The following is a 22,640-nucleotide window of genomic DNA, read 5'->3' on the forward strand; positions in this document are numbered from 1 at the left end:
AAATAAATGAGCCACTTTTCTGCCATACATTATAGTACGGACTACTGCCACCACTAATTTTCAGATTTATGTACCTTTCAGTGCAATTAGGTAGAGCAGGTTTAGCTCCCTCCATAAAATTTAATGGTATTACTATTAAGTTTGTGAAAAACTGAAAATGAGTTAAGTCAACCTAACAATTTAGATTAATGACTCTGTTGGAAATTTGATTTTGTACCTTTGATAATGTGGATCTCGTTAGAATAACCGTATTTAGCCATCACAAAAAAGAAAAGAAACAACGCTAAATAATGAGTAATGTTTTATTATGTGTGTTGTTTTATGAACAACATATGCATTACTTTAATGCAGTAATTATTTGATGAGGACAAATCTACTTAATTAAATTGTCTGGAATTAGAAAATCCATATTTAATGATAATAAAGAAGTTTGGCACATGGTTGCCCTTGGCCCATACCAAATTATACCAATAATATTTTCTTTTAAAAAAATATTTATTATTTTGGAACATCATAAATTAAAATACAGGTATAAGAAATAATCAAATTATAAAAAATCAATGTAAATAAAGGTGACAATAGGTAGGATAGGATAAGATTTGGAGTCAATCTTAATTTTATTCGCGAGTTGAGAATATCCAACCTTAATCCCACTCGCTCTTTATCTGTACCCGCGAGTTACAAAAAAAAGATGCAATATTATTATATAATTTGATAATAATTTAAAATAGAACTGATTTTTATGTAAAAAAAAATAAATTATCAATTAATGATCTTCTTTTAATGACTAAGGATCTTTTGCGGGTCTTTAGTTCAACATTCACTTAAAACATATTTTTATGTAAATATATAACATATACATATATATAGTGCGGATTGATCGGGTAGAGTTGAGACTCAACTCGCACCTTATCCGACCCGCATGAAAACCCTATCTGCACCCTACTCTATCCGTTGCGGATCGGGTTGATAACCCTACTTGATTGGGTGGGGTAGGGTTGGATACCCGCGAATAAAATATATGTTACCACTTCTAAATATAAATGATACATTAATTAGTTAAAAATACACCTTAAAAATAAATTAAAAAATATATATTTATAGATATTTCAATCTATATTAAGAATAAATTAATTAATAATTCATAACATTTTAGAGATTTTTTTGCGCATTAATATCTATATAATAATATCATTGCTTTTATTTTTATCTTATCTTATGTCAGAACAATATCTTCTTATGTTAAGACAAATCTTATCTCCATCATTGTGGCATTATTCTAGTGACAGAACCACCTAAGTTGGACCAAAAATCTAAAATACTAACTTAACAAGAAGTACAGAATTATTTTTTTACTCTCAAAACTTTAAGGTTATACAGTAAAGAGTTTGATAAAGTAAAAACATGCTAATATAATTATCATTAAATCAAAATATCAAAACTCACGTATGATTTAATGAATAGATAATGAATTTTTTTGTATTTTATCCATTTTTTTTTATTTTTAAAGATTCTTTTTCTAATTTTTAATACAACCTCCACTTCAACTTAACTTCTTATATATTTATTACTTTCAAATCTGTAAGATATCTCGGATTTGTATATATTTAAAAAATGTTACTCCTTGGATTTTTCCCTTAATGAATTGCATAAAATTATATTCTTGCTTTCGGAAACACACAAGAGCGACTAATAAGAGAAGTGAAGTGTTTTTGATACACATGAAATGGACCACTTAGATAAATCCAAGCTCTAAAACTCGGATACTACTCAAGTTGAATCGTTAAACCTTTTAATTTCAACATCCATCAGTGGTGGTCCAATAATATATAGTTTTTTCTTCCTACGTGTTGACATTTGGTGACTGATAATAAGATATGAATTTGATTCACATATATTCACACTTGATGATAATAAGTAAAATATGAATTTAATTACGTATAAAATGTACATGTATGGGAAATAAATATAATAAGGAACAAAAAATAACTGTCATTTATATAGAATAAAATATTATTTTTATCCTAAATATTTAGGATAAGTTTTAGTTATGTTTCTAACGTTTAAATTGTCGTATTGTATTCATAATATTTATAAAAGTGATTCAATGTTATTCTATTATTATTATACTAATAAATCAGATTATACTTTTTTATTATTCTCACTTGAAAATATCAATTCTCAATTTGGTCTCACTTAAATGGATTCGATTTTAATATTGTACTTAGTATTTATGTTCAGGTTCAATTATGTCTATAAAAAAAATAAATTATATAAATATTTACAGAGATTAATTTCAATTTTTAAAGAATTATTATTCGATACGGATCATCGGTTCAATCCAGATATTTGTATTTTAATTTTAAAAGGAGATTTTTAAAATTTTAACTCAAATACATGATGTATAATTGATAAAATAATATTAAATCACTTTTATAAATATTAGGAATACAAATAATGAAATTTAAATATTAAAAATATAAATAAAATTTATTTCAAATTAAAAAAATACTTTATTCTTTTATATATTTAGTTCAAGAATGGTTTTATTTATATACTTTAAATGTGAAGCCACGTGGCAGCATATGAGAGATTCCAACTCATATATTCACGGTTAAACATTTTGTTTGAGATATTCACGAGAGCGTAAACCCGTAAACCCCCCTTAACTGACAAATGGGGTCCCACAGAGCATGTTGTTAACTTGTTATAAACATGCAGGATGTAAGTGTCCAAAACAACTAAAAACGTTGAAAAAACAAATAGAAAATTAAATATCCCTCTATCCCGGAGTTACCTTAGCTTAAGGAGCTCATCTAACTAAAATCAATTCCGGCAGCACCCGAAAGGGAGTCTTAGCTTTACGGCCGGGGGCAGGGCTATCCTCCACACTTAATCAACATTTGATAGATTATCCAACTATTCGATAAGGCAAGCTGCTAGTCGAACTAGAGCCTTATTACCGTTCCTGACCCAATCCAACTCGGATCAGTTGGCAAATCGAACCCTAAAACCAAAGGGGTTTCCATCAAGCAGAAGCAAGACGGACCATCTTGAGGGAAGAGGGCTGTATCCCTAAAAACCGTACGTGCGGGTCTCCCCGCATGCGGCTCACGCCATTCGAGGTGGCCCGGCCCAGCATTCATTCGCAAATCCTGTAGTGAAATTGAGACTGCGGAGTTAAGTCGAATATGCCAAGAGGCGCTCACCCAGAAAGGGGCGTAGCCTCTCACCAGGGATTCTATTCCAACCTCTGCTATTCCCACGACCTTCGGATGAAATGGCGTTACCTTCTGGAGAAAGTGGGCTTGAGTCGACCCTAATGCTGCTTTCTTATATGGAGAATTCGATCGAGAAAGTGACACCAACCCAATCTCGAAGAAAGTCAAAGCAACTACATCTCCTTCGGACCCTGACGTGAGCTGCCTGTGGCTATTCTCGTGGCCGTTAGCGCTGGTCAAATCATCCCTGACCTAATAAGATAAAAACGATTATCCTTATGACAAGGGCCTGCCTTCGAGCAGCAAGCCGGGCCTCTGTTTGAATAAAAGGGTCCATTTGCGCCGTCTTGTACTGATCCCCTTCGGCAACTCGGGCTACCTCAGTCTTGTCCAGTAACCATTCTGAGTGGACGTATGAACTTAGAGGAGGGGGTGTGGGGACAACCAGGCCACCACTTTTACCAGATATGGGTCCGGACGACCCAAGAGCCCGCCACTAGAACCCAACCAACAGGATGTCATTACTTTAAAGCTGCTAGCCCGCGGCGGCGGCGTTGAAGGAGTGGAACGGGGTGAGGGAATTGGCGACCGTGAGTCAGGTGGAGTAGCCCTATTCCACTCCATCTACCTCCCGAGACAATAATACTGTTTTCCAATAATTGCAAACAAATGTAAGCATATGATGCAACTATTCAAATACAAAGACTATACAAATTTGTAGCAAAGAATGTTGCTAGGCCAAATGGCATTTACATACACAAGTACACTACACTATTTCATTTATTTAACATGACACGAGATCAAAGCTCAAACCCAGCTCAGAAGCATATAAGAGACCGTGTTTTATAATAATAATAATAATAATAATAATAATAATAATAATAAGAGAAAAGTATTATTTTTGTCTTCATCGTCAAATATATTAACAAATTAAATTATATTTTTAATTTTATTATTTGTGTTCAAGTTTAATTATATTTAAAAAAGAGTGCATTATGTGAATATTAGAAGATTAGTTTCAATTTTTGATGAACTATTATCCGAAATAGATCATTGATTCTGCTTCAAACATTTGTATTCTAATTTTAAATTTTTTTTTTTTAGAATTTCAACTAAAGCTTATGATTTGTAATCGACGATAGAATAACATTGAATCACTTTTATAAACGTTAGAGATACAAATAAAACTTATTCTAAACATTGGATAATAAAAACGATATTTTATTCTTAATAATATTAATAATAATAAGCTACCATTAATAATGTATAATAGTGTGATACTATGATACTTCCAAAATATTTTCATATGATCATGTACTGGTTTAGGTTCATTAATAGTGGCCTGTTTAAATTTTTTTTTTTGGCTTTTTTCTCTTACAAATAAAGGTATATACTTTTTTTTAAAAGAAAAAAAGTTAATACATTTTTGTTAGGTTATAAATCAAATAAAAAGTAGTTTTTCCATTTTTTAGTTTTGCTTAATTCTGTTCTATATTTTGCTTAAAAAAGTATTTCTTTCAACAACAATAACAACAAATCCAATGTTAAACTACCTTAGTTTTCAAAATTTAATACTCTGTTATTAAGTTATTTGATAATTCAACAAAGTTAAATATCATATCATTATATAATTCCATATCAACATGAAAGATTACATTTTCTTTTTCATGTATTATTTAGATGATTAATTATTCAATTCAAAAACGCTGATCACTTTCTCTCTCCTCACTTGTGTAGTTTCTCTCTTTCTCTCTCTTTCTCTTTCTCTCTCTTTCTTCATCCTTTGTCTCATTGTTTCTTCTCAATCTGCAAGGCGCATCAACATTTTCGTTATTCAGCTTCGTCTTCTTCCGCTTCTTCTTCTTTTCGTCCTTTTAAAGCACACTCTTTTTGCCGTCTTCGACATGGACGGCGCCATTCACATTCGGTGAGCCCAATTTTCCTTTTCCATTTTTTGTTCTGTTTGCGCGTAATGCAGCATCTTTGAAAATTTCGCCTCTTTTCATGCGTGGATCTTCCACTCTCCGTGTTCGAATGCGTGATTATGTCGTTGCTTTAGCTCAATTTTCTTTATTTTGAAAAAAAGAAGAAAAAGACTGTGACAGCAACGTTCATCGTTCGATTGTTTCTTAAGCTGTTTTGGATAATTGTTTGTGATTGACGCATTTGGACATTGCATCAGCTCCTCAATTTTGATTTCAACCAATTCCCGCAGCTCCGAAAGCGAAAGAGTGTGACTCACGATCTCTCTTAACCTTTTTTATTTCTCTTCTTTTTCTTCGGATTGTTTTATTTTATTTCCTCCCATTGAACATTATGGATCCGAATTGAATTGATGGTTCTTTTTTTACGTTTCCAAGCATGGATTTACGTTTTCTTGTGTTATGATGAATTGGACGTGTTATACAGATTCATCGTGTTTCAACTTTCATATACTGTAGTTAATTGCTTTCGTTTCTGTGTATTGATTTGATTCTTTCAGGTTTTAGAAGAGTAAATTGGGGATAAGGGTAGGGGACGTTTGATTGTTCCCTAGAGGCAAAGAATCTTAGCTTTTTCTTCTTGGTGGGGTATGTGTCAACTGTGAAAAAGCTGCCTTGAGCTGAAATCAGGGTAGAATGACGAAAGGGAGGATCAGGGCAAGGATCCGCAGGAGCCACCTTTATACATTTGGTTGCCTTCGGCCGCAGACCACTGAGGAGGGAGGGCCTCATCCTCTCCAGCTCCATGGTCCCGGGTATTCGCGAACTGTGTATTGCAACCAGCCACTAATTCATGAGAAGAAATCCCTATTTTACTGCAACAATAACATATCAACTACCAAGTACAATGTCCTCACATTCTTGCCTAAGGCACTCTTTGAGCAATTCCGAAGGGTGGCTAACATATACTTCCTTTTGGCTGCTTGCCTCTCAGCTTCTCCAATTTCACCTTTCAGCCCTCTGAGCATGATTGCTCCTCTGGCATTTGTTGTTGGTCTTAGTATGGCAAAGGAAGCATTGGAGGATTCCCGCAGGTTCCTTCAGGATGTCAAGGTTAATAACCGGAAAGTTAGTGTCCATAAAAGTAACGGTGAGTTTGTCCCCAGGTCTTGGCAGAGAGTTATGGTTGGGGATGTTGTAAAAGTAGAGAAGGACCAATTTTTTCCAGCAGACTTGCTTCTACTGTCATCAAGTTATGAGGATGGGATATGTTATGTGGAAACAATGAATTTGGACGGCGAAACCAACTTGAAGGTGAAGAGATCTTTGGAGGCAACCCTGTCTCTGGATAATGATGGAGCCTTTTGGGATTTCTCGGGAACAATACATTGTGAAGACCCAAATCCCAATCTCTATAGCTTTGTTGGCAACTTTGAGTATGAACGTCAGGTTTATCCTCTTGATCCTAGTCAAATTCTCCTTCGTGATTCAAAGCTTAGGAATACTGATTATATCTATGGGGTGGTCATTTTCACTGGTCATGATAGCAAAGTCATGCAGAATTCTACAAAATCCCCGTCAAAAAGGAGCACAATAGAGAAAAAGATGGATCATATAATATACACTCTCTTCACCGTCCTCATATTGATTTCATTTATTAGTTCAATAGGATTTGTTGTGAAGACCAAGTTCCAAGTCCCAAAGTGGTGGTATCTGCAGCCGGATAACATCGAATACCAGTATGATCCTAAGAAGATTATGTTGGCTGGGATGAGCCATTTGATTACTGCACTCATTCTTTATGGATATTTGATACCTATCTCACTTTATGTTTCAATTGAGATTGTGAAGGTATTACAAGCGTCTTTCATTAACCAAGACATTCAAATGTATGATGAAGAAACTGGGACACCAGCTGATGCACGGACATCAAATTTAAATGAAGAATTGGGTCAGGTAGACACTATCCTCTCTGATAAGACTGGAACTTTAACCTGCAATCAGATGGACTTTTTGAAGTGCTCCATTGCTGGTACTTCTTATGGTGTACGCTCCAGTGAAGTTGAACTTGCTGCTGCAAAGCAGATGGCTTCTGATATGGAGGAGCAGGATATGGAATCAGATCTCTCTAATTTCCCCATGATTAAGGGTAGAGTTCCACGACAAAATGTTAGACGAGCAGAAGAAATTGAACTTGAGACTGTTGTAACTTCCAAAGGAGATGAGGATAAAAGGCCTGCAATAAAGGGGTTTGGTTTTGAAGACAGCCGCCTCATGAATGGTAACTGGTTGAAAGATCCCAAAGCAGATATCCTGCTATTGTTTTTCCGGATATTATCAGTTTGCCATACTGCCATTCCTGAGGTGAATGAGGAGACTGGCATTTGTACATATGAAGCTGAGTCACCCGATGAAGGGGCTTTTCTTGTAGCAGCAAGAGAATTTGGTTTTGAGTTTTTTAGAAGAACTCAATCGACTGTTGTTGTACGTGAAAAGTTTTCTGCCTCAGGAGGAGTGATTGAAAGGTGAGGTGACATGGATAGAATGTACTTTGGTTACCTTTTTCCTGCTTTCCAACTTTGATTTTTTGCTTTAGAATTCTTTCAATTGTTATTTAAGTGTGACTTATGTTGCATTTTCTTAGCCTGATTTTATTTGTTTTGGGTCAATTATACAGGGAGTATAAAATATTGAATTTGCTAGATTTTACTAGCAAAAGAAAGCGAATGTCCGTGATTGTTCGTGATGAGGAGGGAAACATTATTCTTTTCTGCAAAGGAGCAGACAGGTTAGCTCACTTAATTTTCTATCAGTTACTATGTTGGACACCCGGTGCACAAGCATCCAGCCTTACGAGGGTCCGGGAAGGGAGTTTGGGTATATAATCGCAGCAACATCTTATTTTGAGAGAAGTTGCTTACATAAACACACAATTACGGCGTGAAAGGATTTTCAGCATTTATCTTTAAACTTGACATCCTTTTTTCCCCTGCTTGTTCTTGCAGCATTATATTTGATCGACTGTCAGAGAATGGAAAAATGTATTTGGAGGCTACTACTAGGCACCTTAATGAATACGGAGAAAATGGTTTGCGAACACTTGCCCTTGCTTACAGAAGGCTTAATGAGCAAGAGTACACTGAGTGGAACAATGAGTTTCATAAAGCCAGGACTGCTGTTGGGACTGACAGAGAGGCATTGCTTGAGGAGGTATCGGATCTTATGGAAAGGGAGTTGATTCTTATTGGTGCAACTGCTGTGGAAGATAAACTGCAGAAAGGGGTAGGCTGCATCTTCTTTTGTAGTCATTATTATTTTATGCTTTTCTATTTTTCAAACACTCAAATGTGGTCGCTCTTTCAGGTGCCTCAGTGTATTGATAAACTTGCTCAAGCTGGTCTCAAGATCTGGGTATTGACAGGAGATAAGATGGAAACTGCAATCAACATTGGGTCTGTCTATTGCAAATTAAATAGCTGCATAACTCTATTCCATTCTTTTCTCGAAATGATTCAGGTTGAACTTAACATACCTCTATACATGAGCTCAATGAATTTTTGTTTTTGTGGTGCAGTTTTGCTTGTAGTTTGCTTCGACAGGGCATGAAGCAAATCTGTATTACTCTGGATTCAGATGCAGTAACCAATGATCGCCTAGAGGTACTTCTTATTTTTTAACTTCATTTCAATAGAGTAAATAAATTCGCTTTAACTTGTGGACATTGGGTTTCATCTGATATAGACCTAGTCCTTGTAATCCCGCAGGTGGTCAAGGGCAACATCTTGAATCAAATCACCAATGCCGCACAAATGATAAATATGGAGAAGGATCCCCATGCTGCATTTGCATTAATTATTGATGGGAAAACTCTAACATATGCTTTAGAAGATGACATGAAGCATCAGTTTTTGGGATTAGCTGTTGACTGTGCATCTGTCATTTGCTGTCGTGTATCTCCCAAGCAAAAGGCATTGGTAAGACATCTTTTTATTTGTTTATTCATCTGTACCTTGTTGGGCTCTATTTCGGTTATTTTATAGCGCATTTCAATAGTTGATCACTATAAATGGTGTTACTTGTTCAATTAGTGGAGTAAAAATTGTGCAAAACTATAATGCTTTATGTTAGACAGGAAAAACTAGTTATGGATGCGTGGTATGTTTGGTTTGTGCATAACTACACACCTGTAGGTTGAGATTATCCAATCTTAATGCTTTTACAGTGACAACTGAAGGAGCAGAAAGCTTAACCGTGTACTGTTTTTTAGTATCTTAATCCCGTATTCTTTTGGCATCAGGTGACAAGGTTAGTGAAAGAAGGAACTGGAAAGACCACCCTAGCAATAGGCGATGGTGCAAATGATGTTGGTATGATTCAAGAAGCAGATATTGGTGTGGGAATCAGTGGGGTTGAAGGTATGCAGGTCAGTAACTGCTTTCTTTTCTTTCAAAAAATTATATGCATCAGACAACTTTCACTACATATGATATCTAATGTAACATACTCTCTTTCCTGACGCTATACCATATGCTTCTTACCCAGTTCAGTAATTACGTTATGAACCTTATGTATATTAGTCTAGTTAAGACTCGTTAATTGTTATTTTCATCCATAAGAACACACAATTTATCTGTTTTGGAGTATTTAACATTTCTGGAAGTTTGTTGAACTGAAGCTTGGAAAATCCTCTTTCAGGCTGTGATGGCTAGTGACTTTTCTATTGCCCAATTTCGGTTCTTGGAGAGGCTTCTGGTTATCCATGGACACTGGTGTTACAAGAGAATTGCACAAATGGTAATTATTGACTAATATTCATCTTGAATCTTAGTCTTCAGTCAGAAGTTGGATATCTTGACTGTCTCGTCTGCTGTCCATCCTGTGCATGGATAGTAAAGCATGTAACGTCTTTAGCATATTGTATTTCTATTAAATATTTTCCTAATTTCTCCTCTACCATGTTCTTTTATGCATGCCAGATATGCTATTTCTTCTACAAAAATATAGCATTTGGGCTCACCATATTCTATTTCGAGGCCTTTGCGGGATTCTCTGGTCAATCGGTTTATGATGACTGGTACATGATATTGTTCAATGTTGTTCTCACATCATTGCCTGTCATCTCACTTGGAGTTTTTGAACAAGATGTTCCATCAGAAGTTTGCTTACAGGTTTGTTCTCTTGAAATGCCTCCAATATAGTCCATATTTTCATCCGTGTTTGGAAGATCCTATTCTTATGAGCTGTTTCTCTTTCCAGTTTCCTGCACTATATCAACAAGGACCCAAAAATTTGTTCTTTGACTGGTATAGAATATTGGGATGGATGGGCAATGGTCTCTATTCGTCCCTCATTATTTTCTTCCTAGTTATAATCATCTTCTACGATCAAGCATTCCGGATAAATGGCCAAACTGCGGATATGGCTGCCGTCGGTACAACAATGTTCACTTGCATCATCTGTGCAGTCAACTGCCAGATTGCGTTGACAATGAGCCATTTCACATGGATCCAACACCTCTTTGTGTGGGGTAGCATAGCCACATGGTACCTCTTTCTCTTGCTATATGGCGTGCTTCCTCCGAAATATTCCAAGACTGCCTACCAGATATTGATTGAAGTTCTTGCTCCGGCTCCTATTTATTGGACAGCAACACTTCTGGTAACAGTTGCATGCATTCTTCCTTATCTTGCCCACATATCCTTCCAAAGATGTTTTAATCCCATGGATCATCACATCATCCAAGAAATCAAGTACTACAAGAAGGATATCGAAGATCGACACATGTGGACGAGGGAGAGCTCCAAGGCGAGACAAGAAACGAAGATCGGATTCACGGCAAGAGTGGAAGCCAAGATTAGACAATTGAAAGGGAGGCTGCAGAAGAAGCAATCTGCATTGGGGGTTCCATCACCAACCTACACATAATAATATATAATTTTAATAGTTTTTCAATTCTTTTCAGGCTCTGCGGGGTTGGGTTCTTTAGTTTTTGCTCTTAGCCTCATTCAAATTCTTTACATGTTTGCATTGTTTGCTTCAAGGGGGGGAATGGAGCCGTTTTGTATGTAACATATTTATGTAGAAGAAACAGTCAACATGTTAGTGAATTGCATTCTGAGTGATCAACCTGTAATTCTCCCCAAATGTTTCAAGTAGTCTTGAAGAAATGAAGCTAAGTAGTGATCCATTATGGCAGAGTAAATTTAGGAATATATTAGGTCCAACATATTAATGTACCAAAATGTACTCCCTTCTCATCTAATCTAACTCTTATTCTTATATATATGTGCTAAAATGCTCTTTCTTAATAAAACAAAATCTCAAAATACGCAATTGTTTAAAATAGTATAGTTTTAATTTGTCATCAAAATCTTGTCCATCACATTTTATGAAAGAAAACATTTAACTGCTCAAAATATCAAAGTTTATACGGTGTAGGAATTATTATACATTAGTGTGAATGCTCATCTTGGGAAGCCCTCACTTCATCTTTTTTTTTTAATCAATTTTCTTGCCTTTTGTTAAATGACAAATATTTGTATCACTTGATACACTTTACATCTTTTTTTACTTTTAGACAAAGTATATATGTATTATAATCTTTTCCGCCAAAAAACAAGAGCAATACATGTTAAAAAGTGTTACACATAACACTTCTCTTTTACTAATTTGTTACCTTAGCAATTGATTATGTCCTTTCGTGCTTGTAGAGCAAGGCCCTAGGGATGACTTAAGAGTCACTTGGATATGTTCTTATATATCTTTTGAGAGGAAGGTAATCAATTCTTCATGTTCTTTGTTACATTGCACTTTTTCCCTTTGTTATATATTATTATTATTATTATTATTATTATTATTATTATTATTATTATTATTATTATGGTAACCTCATCTTAATTACTTTTTTGCTTGGTATTTATTTGTAATAAGAAGCAAACATATGAGAAAATCATTGAGAAAAAAGTTTCTACTTCCATCTAGGTAAACTTGGATATATATATATATATATATATATATATATATATATATATATATATATATATATATATATAGGTATTTTGGTGCCATATTGTAAACTGTATTTTTATCATAACAGAAAGTGCTTTGGAAGTTTTATGTATGCTCTAAACATTTCAATGTTGCTCTCAAATTGCCACTTCTCCGCATGTTGTAAGTGAAAATATTAATGTGTACTATTTTATGATAGGATTAGGTGTTTGATCGTATCATAGGCTATGTTAGTATGTTAGTTGTTAGTTTGTTACTCAAGTCACATTTGTAGGGTGTTACTCGTGTCTTTTTTGTTTTTGCAACACTCATTTTTTTTTCATAGAAGATTTTAAAGTTTGGTTGCGTTAGCAGTAGCTATTTAGGTAATTGCTATGGTACCTTATAAATAAAATCTAATTTGTTAAAATAGGTAATTAATTAATATTTAATTTTTTATTTTAAAAAGTAATTTAGATTATTTAAACACTAAAACAAAAGACACTATAAAATTCACGTGCTATTTAATACTCATTATATAATAATAATAATAATGCATGCTTTTTCAAAATAATAAATAAAGTGTTTAAATCCATGTCAATTAAATTTTACATCTAACTAATCCAAATATCTTATAACAAAATGGAGTATAAATATAACCTATAATTTTATTAGTAGTGAGAGATTTGCCGATTTTATATATTTAAATATTTTAAATTTGATACAGCAGCTTACTCAAATTAAGCAAAAACCACTTGTATGAATATATAAGTATAGAAAAATTACAAATGGAATCAACAAGAGTATATATGAAAGTAGAATATTAAGGCTAAGAGGATTAGAAATTTATAATGATAGTCTGGCTCAATCTATACAAAACAGAAGAAAGAATGGAAAGAAAGAAAATTGAGAGAGAGATTCAGAAAGAAAAGCTCATAATTCACACATCTCTCTTATCAATGTCATGCCTGTTTAATAGATACCAATTCTATTAATTATATTTATTGGTCATTTTTGTTACGATTCTTATTATGATGTGCGTGCGATGCTCTTTTTGCGTGCAATATGTTACTATTTTTATTATTACAACTCTTATAGTTGATCTAAATTACGAATAAAATAAAAATTAATTGATATAAAATAATTTTAAATAGACAATTAATTACATATTGACAAATTAATATAAATAAATAATTTTTAAATTTATTATTTAAAAATAAACAAAATACATAAATTTAATTAGATAATAAATTAAATATATTAAAATTAAATTCATAAGAAAATAAATAGATGCAAAAATATGTAGTCCACTAATATAATAAAATAGTTGCCGAAGCACTTTTTTTTATATTGAATTAATAATAATATTTTTTAGAATTATAGATAAATGGAGAGTTCGATTTTGTATTTTTAAGGTTAGATTTTATATTTTAAAAATTAGATTCTCTAAATTTGTTTTAGAAAAGTTAAAAATTTTAGGTACAGAAATTAAATTTTTTTAATAGATAAAGTATATTTTTTATCTCTAAAATTTGACAAAAATTTTAAAAATATACCTAAAATTTATTTTGTTTTAATTTTATTCTAAAAATTTTCGATTTACATCAAATATACATTCGACGGCTAAATTTTCAAAAAATTGAAGACCAATCTAACAATAATGCATGAAAATTATACTTGATTTACTTGTGTTGAGGGATGTTCTCATGAAATTATTGTTAAATTGGTCTTAAATTTTTTTTATAAATTAGCCGTTAGGGATATATTTAATGCAAATCGAAAATTTTTAGGACAAAATTGAAACAAAATAAAATTTAGGGGTATTTTTAAAATTTTTATCAAACTTTAAAGACAAAAAGTATATTTTATTCTTTTTTAATTTAATTTTTTATAATTTTTAAAAATACAAAAAAAATTATAATATTAATGTACGTTACCTTAGCCTTGGCCCTTGGGGAAGGAATGATATAAAGTAGTATATTTTTTGAGAAGAAAAGGGCCTAAGAATTGAATTGAATGTGTATAAGGGTGATTAGTATTAGTAATTAGTAATTAGTAATAATCAATTATAAATGGGAGCCAAACAGCGTCGTTTGGTGCGGTGGTGGTTGGCGAGAGAGGAAGAAGGAAGAAAGAAAATCCGCATCATCGAATTGGAAGTCAGCAGAGGAGAGGAGAGGCGAAGGCGCGCGTGAGGAGGACCACCACCACCCCTCCCTCCCTCCCTCCCTCCCTCCGTTTCTTCAGACATAATTCCAATATTGCCCTTCACCTTTCCCGCTTTTCTCTCAATTCTGCTCTGCCAGGGTTTAATCCAATGGAGCCTCGCATTGCCAACAAGTTCCGTCTTGGCCGCAAGCTCGGTAGCGGATCATTCGGGGAGATCTATCTCGGTCTACTCTTTTTCCTCACTTTTTCTCCATTTTTGCTTTCTTTACTTTTATTATTTGTTTATTTTCCCTCTAATTACTTTTTTTTTTAATTGTGTTTTCAGGGACTAACGTTCAGACCAATGAAGAGGTTGCAATTAAGCTTGTGAGTACTATTACTGACATACTCTAATTCTGAATTTCCAAACTCAGAACTTTATTTTCATCATTTTGTGATTTCTAGCTCATTTTAGGTCATGTTTACTGTGTACTATTTAGTGGTAGTGGTTGCAGAACTATTGATTTAGGTTTAATTCTACTGAAAATGTGAAAAATTGAAGTAATGAAGGCAGCTTAGTTGATAGGATCAGTGGTAGACTTTGGAGTTTGGAGAACAATTCATATATGGTTGGCTTTTGGAAATGTAGCTAATGTGTAGTCACAGGCGCCTATATGTGTGCCTTAGGCTGTTTGATCCACATGTGTCTCATGGTGCTTTGGTGCTACATGATTCCAAGTAATAGACATGTGTTTGGTTATTTATCGGCTCAGGCTTGTATTTTTCATAATGCATTGATGATAACCAACTTATTAAAGAACTGTTTTGATTGTTCTGGATTAGGGATTTATTTTTAACTAAATAATTTGTGCCTTTGCCTTTGGATTTAGGAAAGTATCAAAACCAAGCATCCTCAGCTGTTGTATGAATCAAAGCTGTACAAAATACTTCAAGGAGGAAGTAATTTCCAATCTTACTGAAGTTTATATCGTTTGAATCTTGTTTCTTACCATATCCATCAATTTACTCTGCGTTAATAATGCTTTTATTTTGCAGCTGGGATCCCAAATTTGAAATGGTTTGGTGTTGAGGGAGAATACAACGTCCTTGTTATAGATTTGCTGGGTCCTAGCCTCGAGGATTTATTCAATTTCTGTAGTCGGAAATTGTCCCTGAAAACTGTTCTCATGCTTGCTGATCAGATGGTAGAATTTATTGTTTTGTCTTAGTATTCTTCCCAATTTAGATTAACCACTTTCCTTAAAATGTGCAATCTTGGACTACTTGCAGATAAATCGGGTTGAATTTATTCATTCCAAATCATTTTTACATAGGGACATCAAGCCAGACAACTTCCTCATGGGTTTAGGGAGGCGTGCAAATCAAGTATTAGTCAAATGATCTTCCTTTTTTTTTAGGTTGCCTTCTCTTGGATGTATCCTCCTCATATTAACCTCTTTTATAGGTGTATGCCATTGACTTTGGTCTTGCTAAGAAATACAGAGACAGCTCTACCCATCAGCATATTCCATATAGGTACTTTTGTGTCATTGTTAATGTTTCCAAATTTGTATACCATGGTTGGGTTAGTGACAAGTTTGATATTTAATCGTGTTAAGATTAAAATTTTGAGAATGTCAGATTCAATATCTAAAATTGATGCAATGTTCTTAGTTATTTATGAGACTATTTGGAGATAATTATTTCCCAAGTAAAAGAGTAGCAGCTTTTATGTTTTATGACCAGAATTTGCTTCATTGTGAAGTCTTGAAATCGACGTATCAACTCTACAAATTTTATATAGACAATCAGCCAAATTTAAATTCTTCTATTTGTAACTCTTTTTTTTCACTTTTTTGTGAAATGATTCTTGTATATAAGTTCATACTTCTTGTTACGTACATAGTCTCTTCAAGAAGGTTTTCTGCTATCATTGTGTAACTAATCTTTGTTTTATTTAGTTCATTAGATATCTTCATATCAATTACTTCACATAAAATTTCAACCTTTTGAGATAGAACGGGGCTTCTCTGGATTTAACTTGTCATCCTTTTCAGAGAGAATAAGAATTTGACTGGAACTGCAAGATATGCTAGCATGAATACTCATCTTGGAATTGGTGAGCCTTTGATCTGTTGTCTTGCCTTTTAATTGCTATTGACAATTTATTCTTACTTTTGTGATTGTTCTTTCATGCATTTTTAGAGCAAAGCCGTAGGGACGACTTAGAGTCACTTGGATTTGTTCTTATGTATTTTTTGAGAGGAAGGTAATTGTTTATCTTTGTCGTTTATCTTGCCTCTCTTTATCGCCTGATCTTCATTAATGTTTCACTTGGTGTTTCTGCAGTCTTCCATGGCAGGGATTGAAAGCTGGTACTAAGAAGCAGAAGTATGATAAAATTAGTGAGAAGAAAGTTTCTACTTCCATTGAGGTAAAACTTTGATACTGTAGTATTTTGGTGCATATCATGTAATTCCCTTCCTTTTCTCAATAACATAATGTAGCTTGCTTCTTTGTTAGTCTCTCTGCCGTGGCTATCCTTCAGAATTTGCTTCATATTTCCATTACTGTCGGTCACTGCGATTTGATGATAAACCAGATTACGCTTATTTGAAAAGGCTTTTCCGTGACCTTTTCATTCGTGAAGGTTTATGCTCTTCTTTTTATCTATCTATACTTTACCTTTGGATTGACTTCAGCCTTTGATAACTTAACTTGATGGTCATATGTTAACATGTCATCTCTGTTTGGGTTGTGGTTCTCATCTTACTGCAGGATTCCAGTTTGATTATGTCTTTGATTGGACCATCTTGAAATATCAGCAATCTCAAATTGCCTCTCCTCCCGTTCGTCCTGTTGTAAGTGATTTGCTATCTGGTGGTAATAGATGTTTGATTGTCAAGCTTAGGTTATCTTATTGAAGTCATATTTGCAGGGTCTTCCTCCAGGGCCAAGTTCTGGCTTGCCACCAGCTGCTTTGAATGCTGATAGACACTCGGGTAAAATTTTCTCTCCCCTTTTTCTTATTTTTTATTTTTACAGTTCCATATGTCCTTTTTTTTTTCTGTAGAGTGTAGCCCGTTATCCAACTTCACACAACAAAGGGGTTGTAGTTTCTCTTTAGATGCTAATTATATTTCCTACATCCCCTGCTCTGTGCCTTTTTTATTTCTAACAGCAAACTCTCTGTAGGTGGAGAAGATGGTAGGCATACTGGTTTGTCTTCATCAGATCCTACTCGTAGAAGGCACTCTGGACCTATTGCAAATGATGGAAACTTATCCAGACAAAAGGCCCCTGTTGCAAATGACACTACTAGATCCAAAGATGGGATGGTATGAGCATTTATTTATGGGGTGTCTTATTCCTGTGAGCTGTGAATATTTCTTGTCGGAAGTTGATGGATTGTGTATATTTATGCATTGAAATTTAGTTGATCTTTTTGCCTGATTATTATACTTGACAAAATAACTGTTTAAGAAAATAAGTATTCGCAGACGAAAAAGAAAAAAGGAAACAAATATTTATTAAGAACATTGATAAGTTTTGATGGAAAGACAGTTATTTCTCATTTCTCCAAAGTGAAAAAGATATTATAATGTATCTTTTTAGCTTTGTTTCTTTTGGTCATGGCCAGGATTATAATGTATTGGTATATCCTTTTTTTGTATTATGCTAATTGCTAAACAGTTAATGTTAACATTTTTCAGAAGTCAGCTTTGTGTTAGAAAAGTTATCTATCTCTCTGTGAACTTAACCTGTCGCATTGAGTCTTATGAAGACGCAAAATTAATATAGTAGTTAAAGAAAATGTATTGGCCAGTGTATGTTTAGTTCATGATATCCAATGTTATCTCTTTGTATTCCAACTAGTTTTCATGCTATTTATGGATTTGTATGTTTTATGCAGTTGTCTAGTTCTAATTTCTTTCGGTCAAGTGGATCTACAAGAAGAGTGGCTTTCTCAGGCGGTCGTGAAGCGGTAGTTGGCAGTGGTACTGAACACTCCCGTTCTCAGACCCTGGATGCAAATCCAGGAGCACTCCGGAAAATATCTGGTGCCCAGAAGAATTCACCTATCATCTCTTCTGAGCACACCCGGGCACCTTCTGGCATAGCCACATCAAACATAAGGAATTTTGAATCAACTCTCAGAGGATTTGAGAACCTGAATCTCAATGAGGAGAGGGTAAAGTAGTAAAAGCTGTTACTCTCAATCATCTATCTTATTAGTACATTCTTGAAAGATTTACACTCTTTCATGAAATACCGAATGCATATTGTTTATGGAAAGCTGCAACATGTTTGGAGTCGTCACTATAAGTAAATATACAACAAAGATACTAGTTGGGTTCCCGGCAAAGTTTGCCCATAAAGAAAGGCTTCTGTTAATACTGTTTGTATTTTCTTTGTTTTACTTCACCTGTCCTTTAACGTCCTTTCGTCTTTTCTATTATGTTGTCTAGCTCAATGTCTCATGCTTTTGCTTTTGTTTTTTAAATTTTACTGTGTTCATAAATTATAAATATTAAAAATAATTTATCATTGTTATCTCAAATTTGGATATTTTAAAATGTCTGGAAGATGGAACCTAGAGGTATCCTTCAGCAGATTCATCTACAAGAGTCCAAGGCTCCAAGCAATGAGGGAATCCATCTGGCTTTTTTTTCTATATATGTGTATTTTATATTTTAATATATATATATATATATATATATATATATATATATATATATATGTATTTTACATTATTTATTGATTTTTATTATAAGTACATGATTAAATAAGAACAATTACGTTGATCCATGAATTTGGAAAAAAAAAACATCATCAGGCACCAATAATGAGAAAGTCGTCAAATGATTAACCAACTGATTGGTGATCGTTTACATCGTAAGACATTTTTCTAGTTATATACTATGTAGACTTTGAGAGTTACTTACAGGCATGATAATAAATTAATAATATAAAGTTCAGTAATAATTTCCTTCTCTTAATCGGAATATCGAATAATTTTCTTAGATAATCATCAAACTTGAAAGTCTTTTTTTTTCCAATAACTAGATTCTCATGTTAATACGGTTTTTTAAGATTGTTCTTACTAATCTCAATCAGAAAGGAGAGTAAAATTTTCTTTAGTTAATTCTCTCCGGCATTGTAGTCTATGTACAAATTAAGCTAATTATTACATACACATTATTACTTCTATCAATTATTCCCAAGTTCTCCTTTCTTTAAACTGTCTTTCGGCTTTTGATTTAATGTTCACCTTTTGAAATATGTCACTCAAGTTTCTTATTCTGTAAAAATCTCTAATCCCAACATGTTTGAATCTCTGTTGACATGAAACTTTTTAACCATGATTTAACGTCACTTGTCTCAGCCACCTTTCCCAACTTACAAAATGAATTCGTATTTGAAATTCTTAGTCCAAAATCATAAAAGAAAAAAAAAGACAGACAAAAGATAAAGCACCATTATAATCAAATAATAGAACAAAAAATTATAGAATCCGGTATATAAATAGAACAAGATATTTATGAACTCTAGACAAAATTTTTTCTTGTAAAAAAATAATAAAAGAAAGTCTTATAAAAATAAAAGATCTGATGAGTTAAAGAAGAAAAAATGAAGTTATCAGAGGAGATCAGCAACATTTGATGGCAACTCTTCTACACTGACATTGTAGAACTTCTGAATATCAGAAAGCATCCTTGCATCATCCAAAGTCACAAAGTTTATAGCAACACCTTTCCTTCCAAACCTTCCACTCCTTCCTATGCGGTGAAGATAGTTCTCAGGTTGAGTTGGCAGATCATAGTTTATAACCAGAGACACCTGCTGCACATCTATGCCTCTAGCCAATAAATCAGTGGTGATGAGAACTCTCGATGAGCCTGACCGGAATTCGCGCATAATGATGTCACGAGTGTTTTGATCCATGTCACCGTGTGTGGCCGAAACGGTGTGATCGTTGCTTCTCATCTTGTCAGTGAGCCAATCCACCTTGCGTCTTGTGTTCACAAAGATGACACTCTGTGTGATGGCCAGAGTCTCATAAAGGTCGCAGAGTGTCTCTAGCTTCCATTCTTCCTTCTCAACATTCACATAAAACTGCTTGATACCTTCAAGGGTCAATTCGTCTCGCTTAACCAGGATTCTCACTGGCTTATTCATGAACTTCCTTGTGATCTCAAGGGCTTCTGGTGGCATGGTAGCAGAAAACACTCCAACCTGAATTTTAGATGGTAGAAGCTGGAAGATGTCATAGATCTGCATTTTTCAATCATCAAAGAACAAGATTTTAGATATCGTACAGAAAGAGAAATATAATGCATGCGTTTGTTTATAAGCACGAGATACTGAAATAAAGACATAGAGACACGAAATCATGGACACGAACATTGTATCATGATACACTTAATTAGTGTACCTTATATAATTCAGAATTTATTCTATCTTTTACTTAATTTACCATCAAACAAAATACAAAAACATTAATTTGTGTGTCTCTCTTTGTCTCATGTTCTCAATATCCTGTCTTGTTCTGATTTCAAAACAAAATGCAGCCTTAAAAAAACATGTACTTGAGAGTCTTGAAACAAATTAAGTGCAAACCTGGTCTTTGAAACCACGAGAAAGCATTTCATCTGCCTCATCCAAAACAAACATCTTTATGTAATCTGGGCGAAGAGACTGTCTCCGCAGCATGTCAAAAACACGGCCGGGAGTGCCAACAACAGTGTGGACACCAGCCTGGAGAATGCGCTGATCCTCGCGAACACTTGTCCCACCAACACAAGCATGAACCTTGACACCAAGGTAATCACCAAGTGCTCGCATAACCTTCTCAATTTGCTGTGCCAGCTCCCTTGTTGGTGCCAAAACCAAAGCCTGACACTGAACCACTCCATAATCAAGCTGCTGCAAAATTCCAGAACAGAATGTTGCTGTCTTGCCAGTTCCAGATTGAGCCTGCTGAATCACATCTAAACCTTTGCAGAAAGGAACAATTCCCCTTTGCTGTATTGCAGAAGGCCTCTCAAAACCTTTTAGAATAAGAAAAAAAACATATCACTCATGATCTTGTCTAAGAGTTAAGCATGACATTGAAACAAATTTTAGAATATAATTTCAACGGGTTAAATATTGCAGAGCACAACAACAATGCATCAAATCTTAAAATAAGACAGTAATTAAGGCATTGATAGACCAGTATAAAATAAGAACTTAAAGGAAGTAACAAAAGAACATTCATCTGCTACTATACCATAAGCATATATGCCTCTGAGAAGATTTTCTTGTAATCCCATTGCATCAAAACTATCATAGACTTCATCATATGAGGTGAAGAATTCTTGCCCATCGGCAGAAAGCCTGTAATTAATTTTAAAGACATCAAAATTACAGACAAGTACATGAAAAATTCAACCTTTAGCATAGAGTGAAAAAATATATACAGTATATTGCATTAAAAGTAGAAGAACAAAGACTTACAAATCATTCATCTTAGAATCATATTGCCGAGCATCAAATTGTGTTCCTTCAGGAGCCAAACCCGCCATCACTGCAAAAAAATAAAATAAAATAAAATAGCATAACTAATCCGTTCCAAGTAATGGCTACGACATAGATTACATTCTAAATCTTAAAAAAAATCTAATCTGGGCATGCAATAAATCTTAAAAAGAATAAACTTTTGACAATAAATTCCAATATTATATAAAAAATAACTAATAATCGCAAGAGAAGAGCAAATAGGAGAATGAACAATGGGATGTAGATTGGTCAAAAGACAATAACTTTCGGAAGAAAAAAAAATAAAAGAAATCGGATCAAGCTACGGCCACGATTACAAAGAAACAAACAAACATTAAAAACGCGGATTTATAAAAAACGAAAGTTGATTTACCTGATGATAGTGTTGAAAAAACAGAAGCGTCAGATGAAGAGAACGGAGAGAAGAATGAAAACTGAAAGAATACGAGAGGGGTTTCCCAAACTCCTCGGATCTGCGGCCGTGGAGTTAAGGAAGAAAGCGGAAGAGAACACAGAAATCAGAGTGAATGTCTTTTTAGTTTTTAGGCTTTTTGGATATTCAGCTTTTATAATTTATAGTATTCTTTTGACCCTTGTATACTTTTTGCTCCAGAGGTTTAATTTTGATATTAAAAATTAAAAAATAATTATAAGATCTTCCAATCAAATATATACACCTCTAGATGATTATAATAAAACAATATATGATTGAATACAATTAGATTCTTTTTACTATTATATTTATAGATTATATATGAGATATATTTAATAGATTAAACTCAAAAAAGATATATAAAAAGATATAAGATATAATTAATAA

The 22,640-nt window shown here is 33.7% G+C and overlaps 3 protein-coding genes across 4 annotated transcripts; 2 read left to right on the top strand and 1 right to left on the bottom strand.

Moving 5' to 3' along the window:
* The first annotated feature begins 4,901 nt into the window (after positions 1–4,901).
* Positions 4,902–11,269, top strand: LOC130943780 (probable phospholipid-transporting ATPase 4). 2 transcript variants are annotated; one of them, XM_057871798.1, is made up of 11 exons: positions 4,902–5,148; positions 5,704–7,668; positions 7,821–7,931; positions 8,149–8,425; positions 8,507–8,595; positions 8,718–8,802; positions 8,908–9,117; positions 9,441–9,566; positions 9,839–9,937; positions 10,120–10,311; positions 10,400–11,269. In XM_057871798.1, the coding sequence occupies exons 2-11, from the start codon at positions 5,840–5,842 to the stop codon at positions 11,066–11,068; spliced, it is 3,687 nt and encodes a 1,228-aa protein (XP_057727781.1). In that variant the 5' UTR covers positions 4,902–5,148; positions 5,704–5,839; the 3' UTR covers positions 11,069–11,269. The 2 variants fall into 2 exon arrangements, with proteins under 2 accessions (XP_057727781.1, XP_057727782.1); XM_057871799.1 differs by lacking the exon at positions 4,902–5,148 and adding an exon at positions 5,215–5,452.
* Positions 11,270–14,220: 2,951 nt separating this feature from the next.
* On the top strand, positions 14,221–18,698 carry LOC130944657 (casein kinase 1-like protein 2). Its single transcript, XM_057873083.1, has 14 exons — positions 14,221–14,523; positions 14,625–14,665; positions 15,169–15,238; positions 15,335–15,483; positions 15,569–15,664; positions 15,744–15,814; positions 16,336–16,397; positions 16,484–16,547; positions 16,628–16,712; positions 16,802–16,928; positions 17,057–17,139; positions 17,217–17,280; positions 17,474–17,616; positions 18,192–18,698. The coding sequence occupies exons 1-14, from the start codon at positions 14,448–14,450 to the stop codon at positions 18,477–18,479; spliced, it is 1,419 nt and encodes a 472-aa protein (XP_057729066.1). The 5' UTR covers positions 14,221–14,447; the 3' UTR covers positions 18,480–18,698.
* A 1,037-nt stretch (positions 18,699–19,735) lies between these two features.
* LOC130945235 (eukaryotic initiation factor 4A-8) lies at positions 19,736–22,377 on the bottom strand. The gene is made up of 5 exons (XM_057873963.1): positions 22,194–22,377; positions 21,779–21,848; positions 21,552–21,658; positions 20,900–21,330; positions 19,736–20,554 (listed from the first exon to the last, which is right to left on the bottom strand). Exons 2-5 carry the CDS (start codon positions 21,844–21,846, stop codon positions 19,919–19,921), a joined length of 1,242 nt encoding a protein of 413 aa, XP_057729946.1. The 5' UTR covers positions 21,847–21,848; positions 22,194–22,377; the 3' UTR covers positions 19,736–19,918.
* Positions 22,378–22,640: the final 263 nt, after the last annotated feature.

Source organism: Arachis stenosperma, chromosome 8, assembly GCF_014773155.1.
Source record: "Arachis stenosperma cultivar V10309 chromosome 8, arast.V10309.gnm1.PFL2, whole genome shotgun sequence".
NCBI classification, from domain to species: Eukaryota; Viridiplantae; Streptophyta; class Magnoliopsida; order Fabales; family Fabaceae; genus Arachis; species Arachis stenosperma.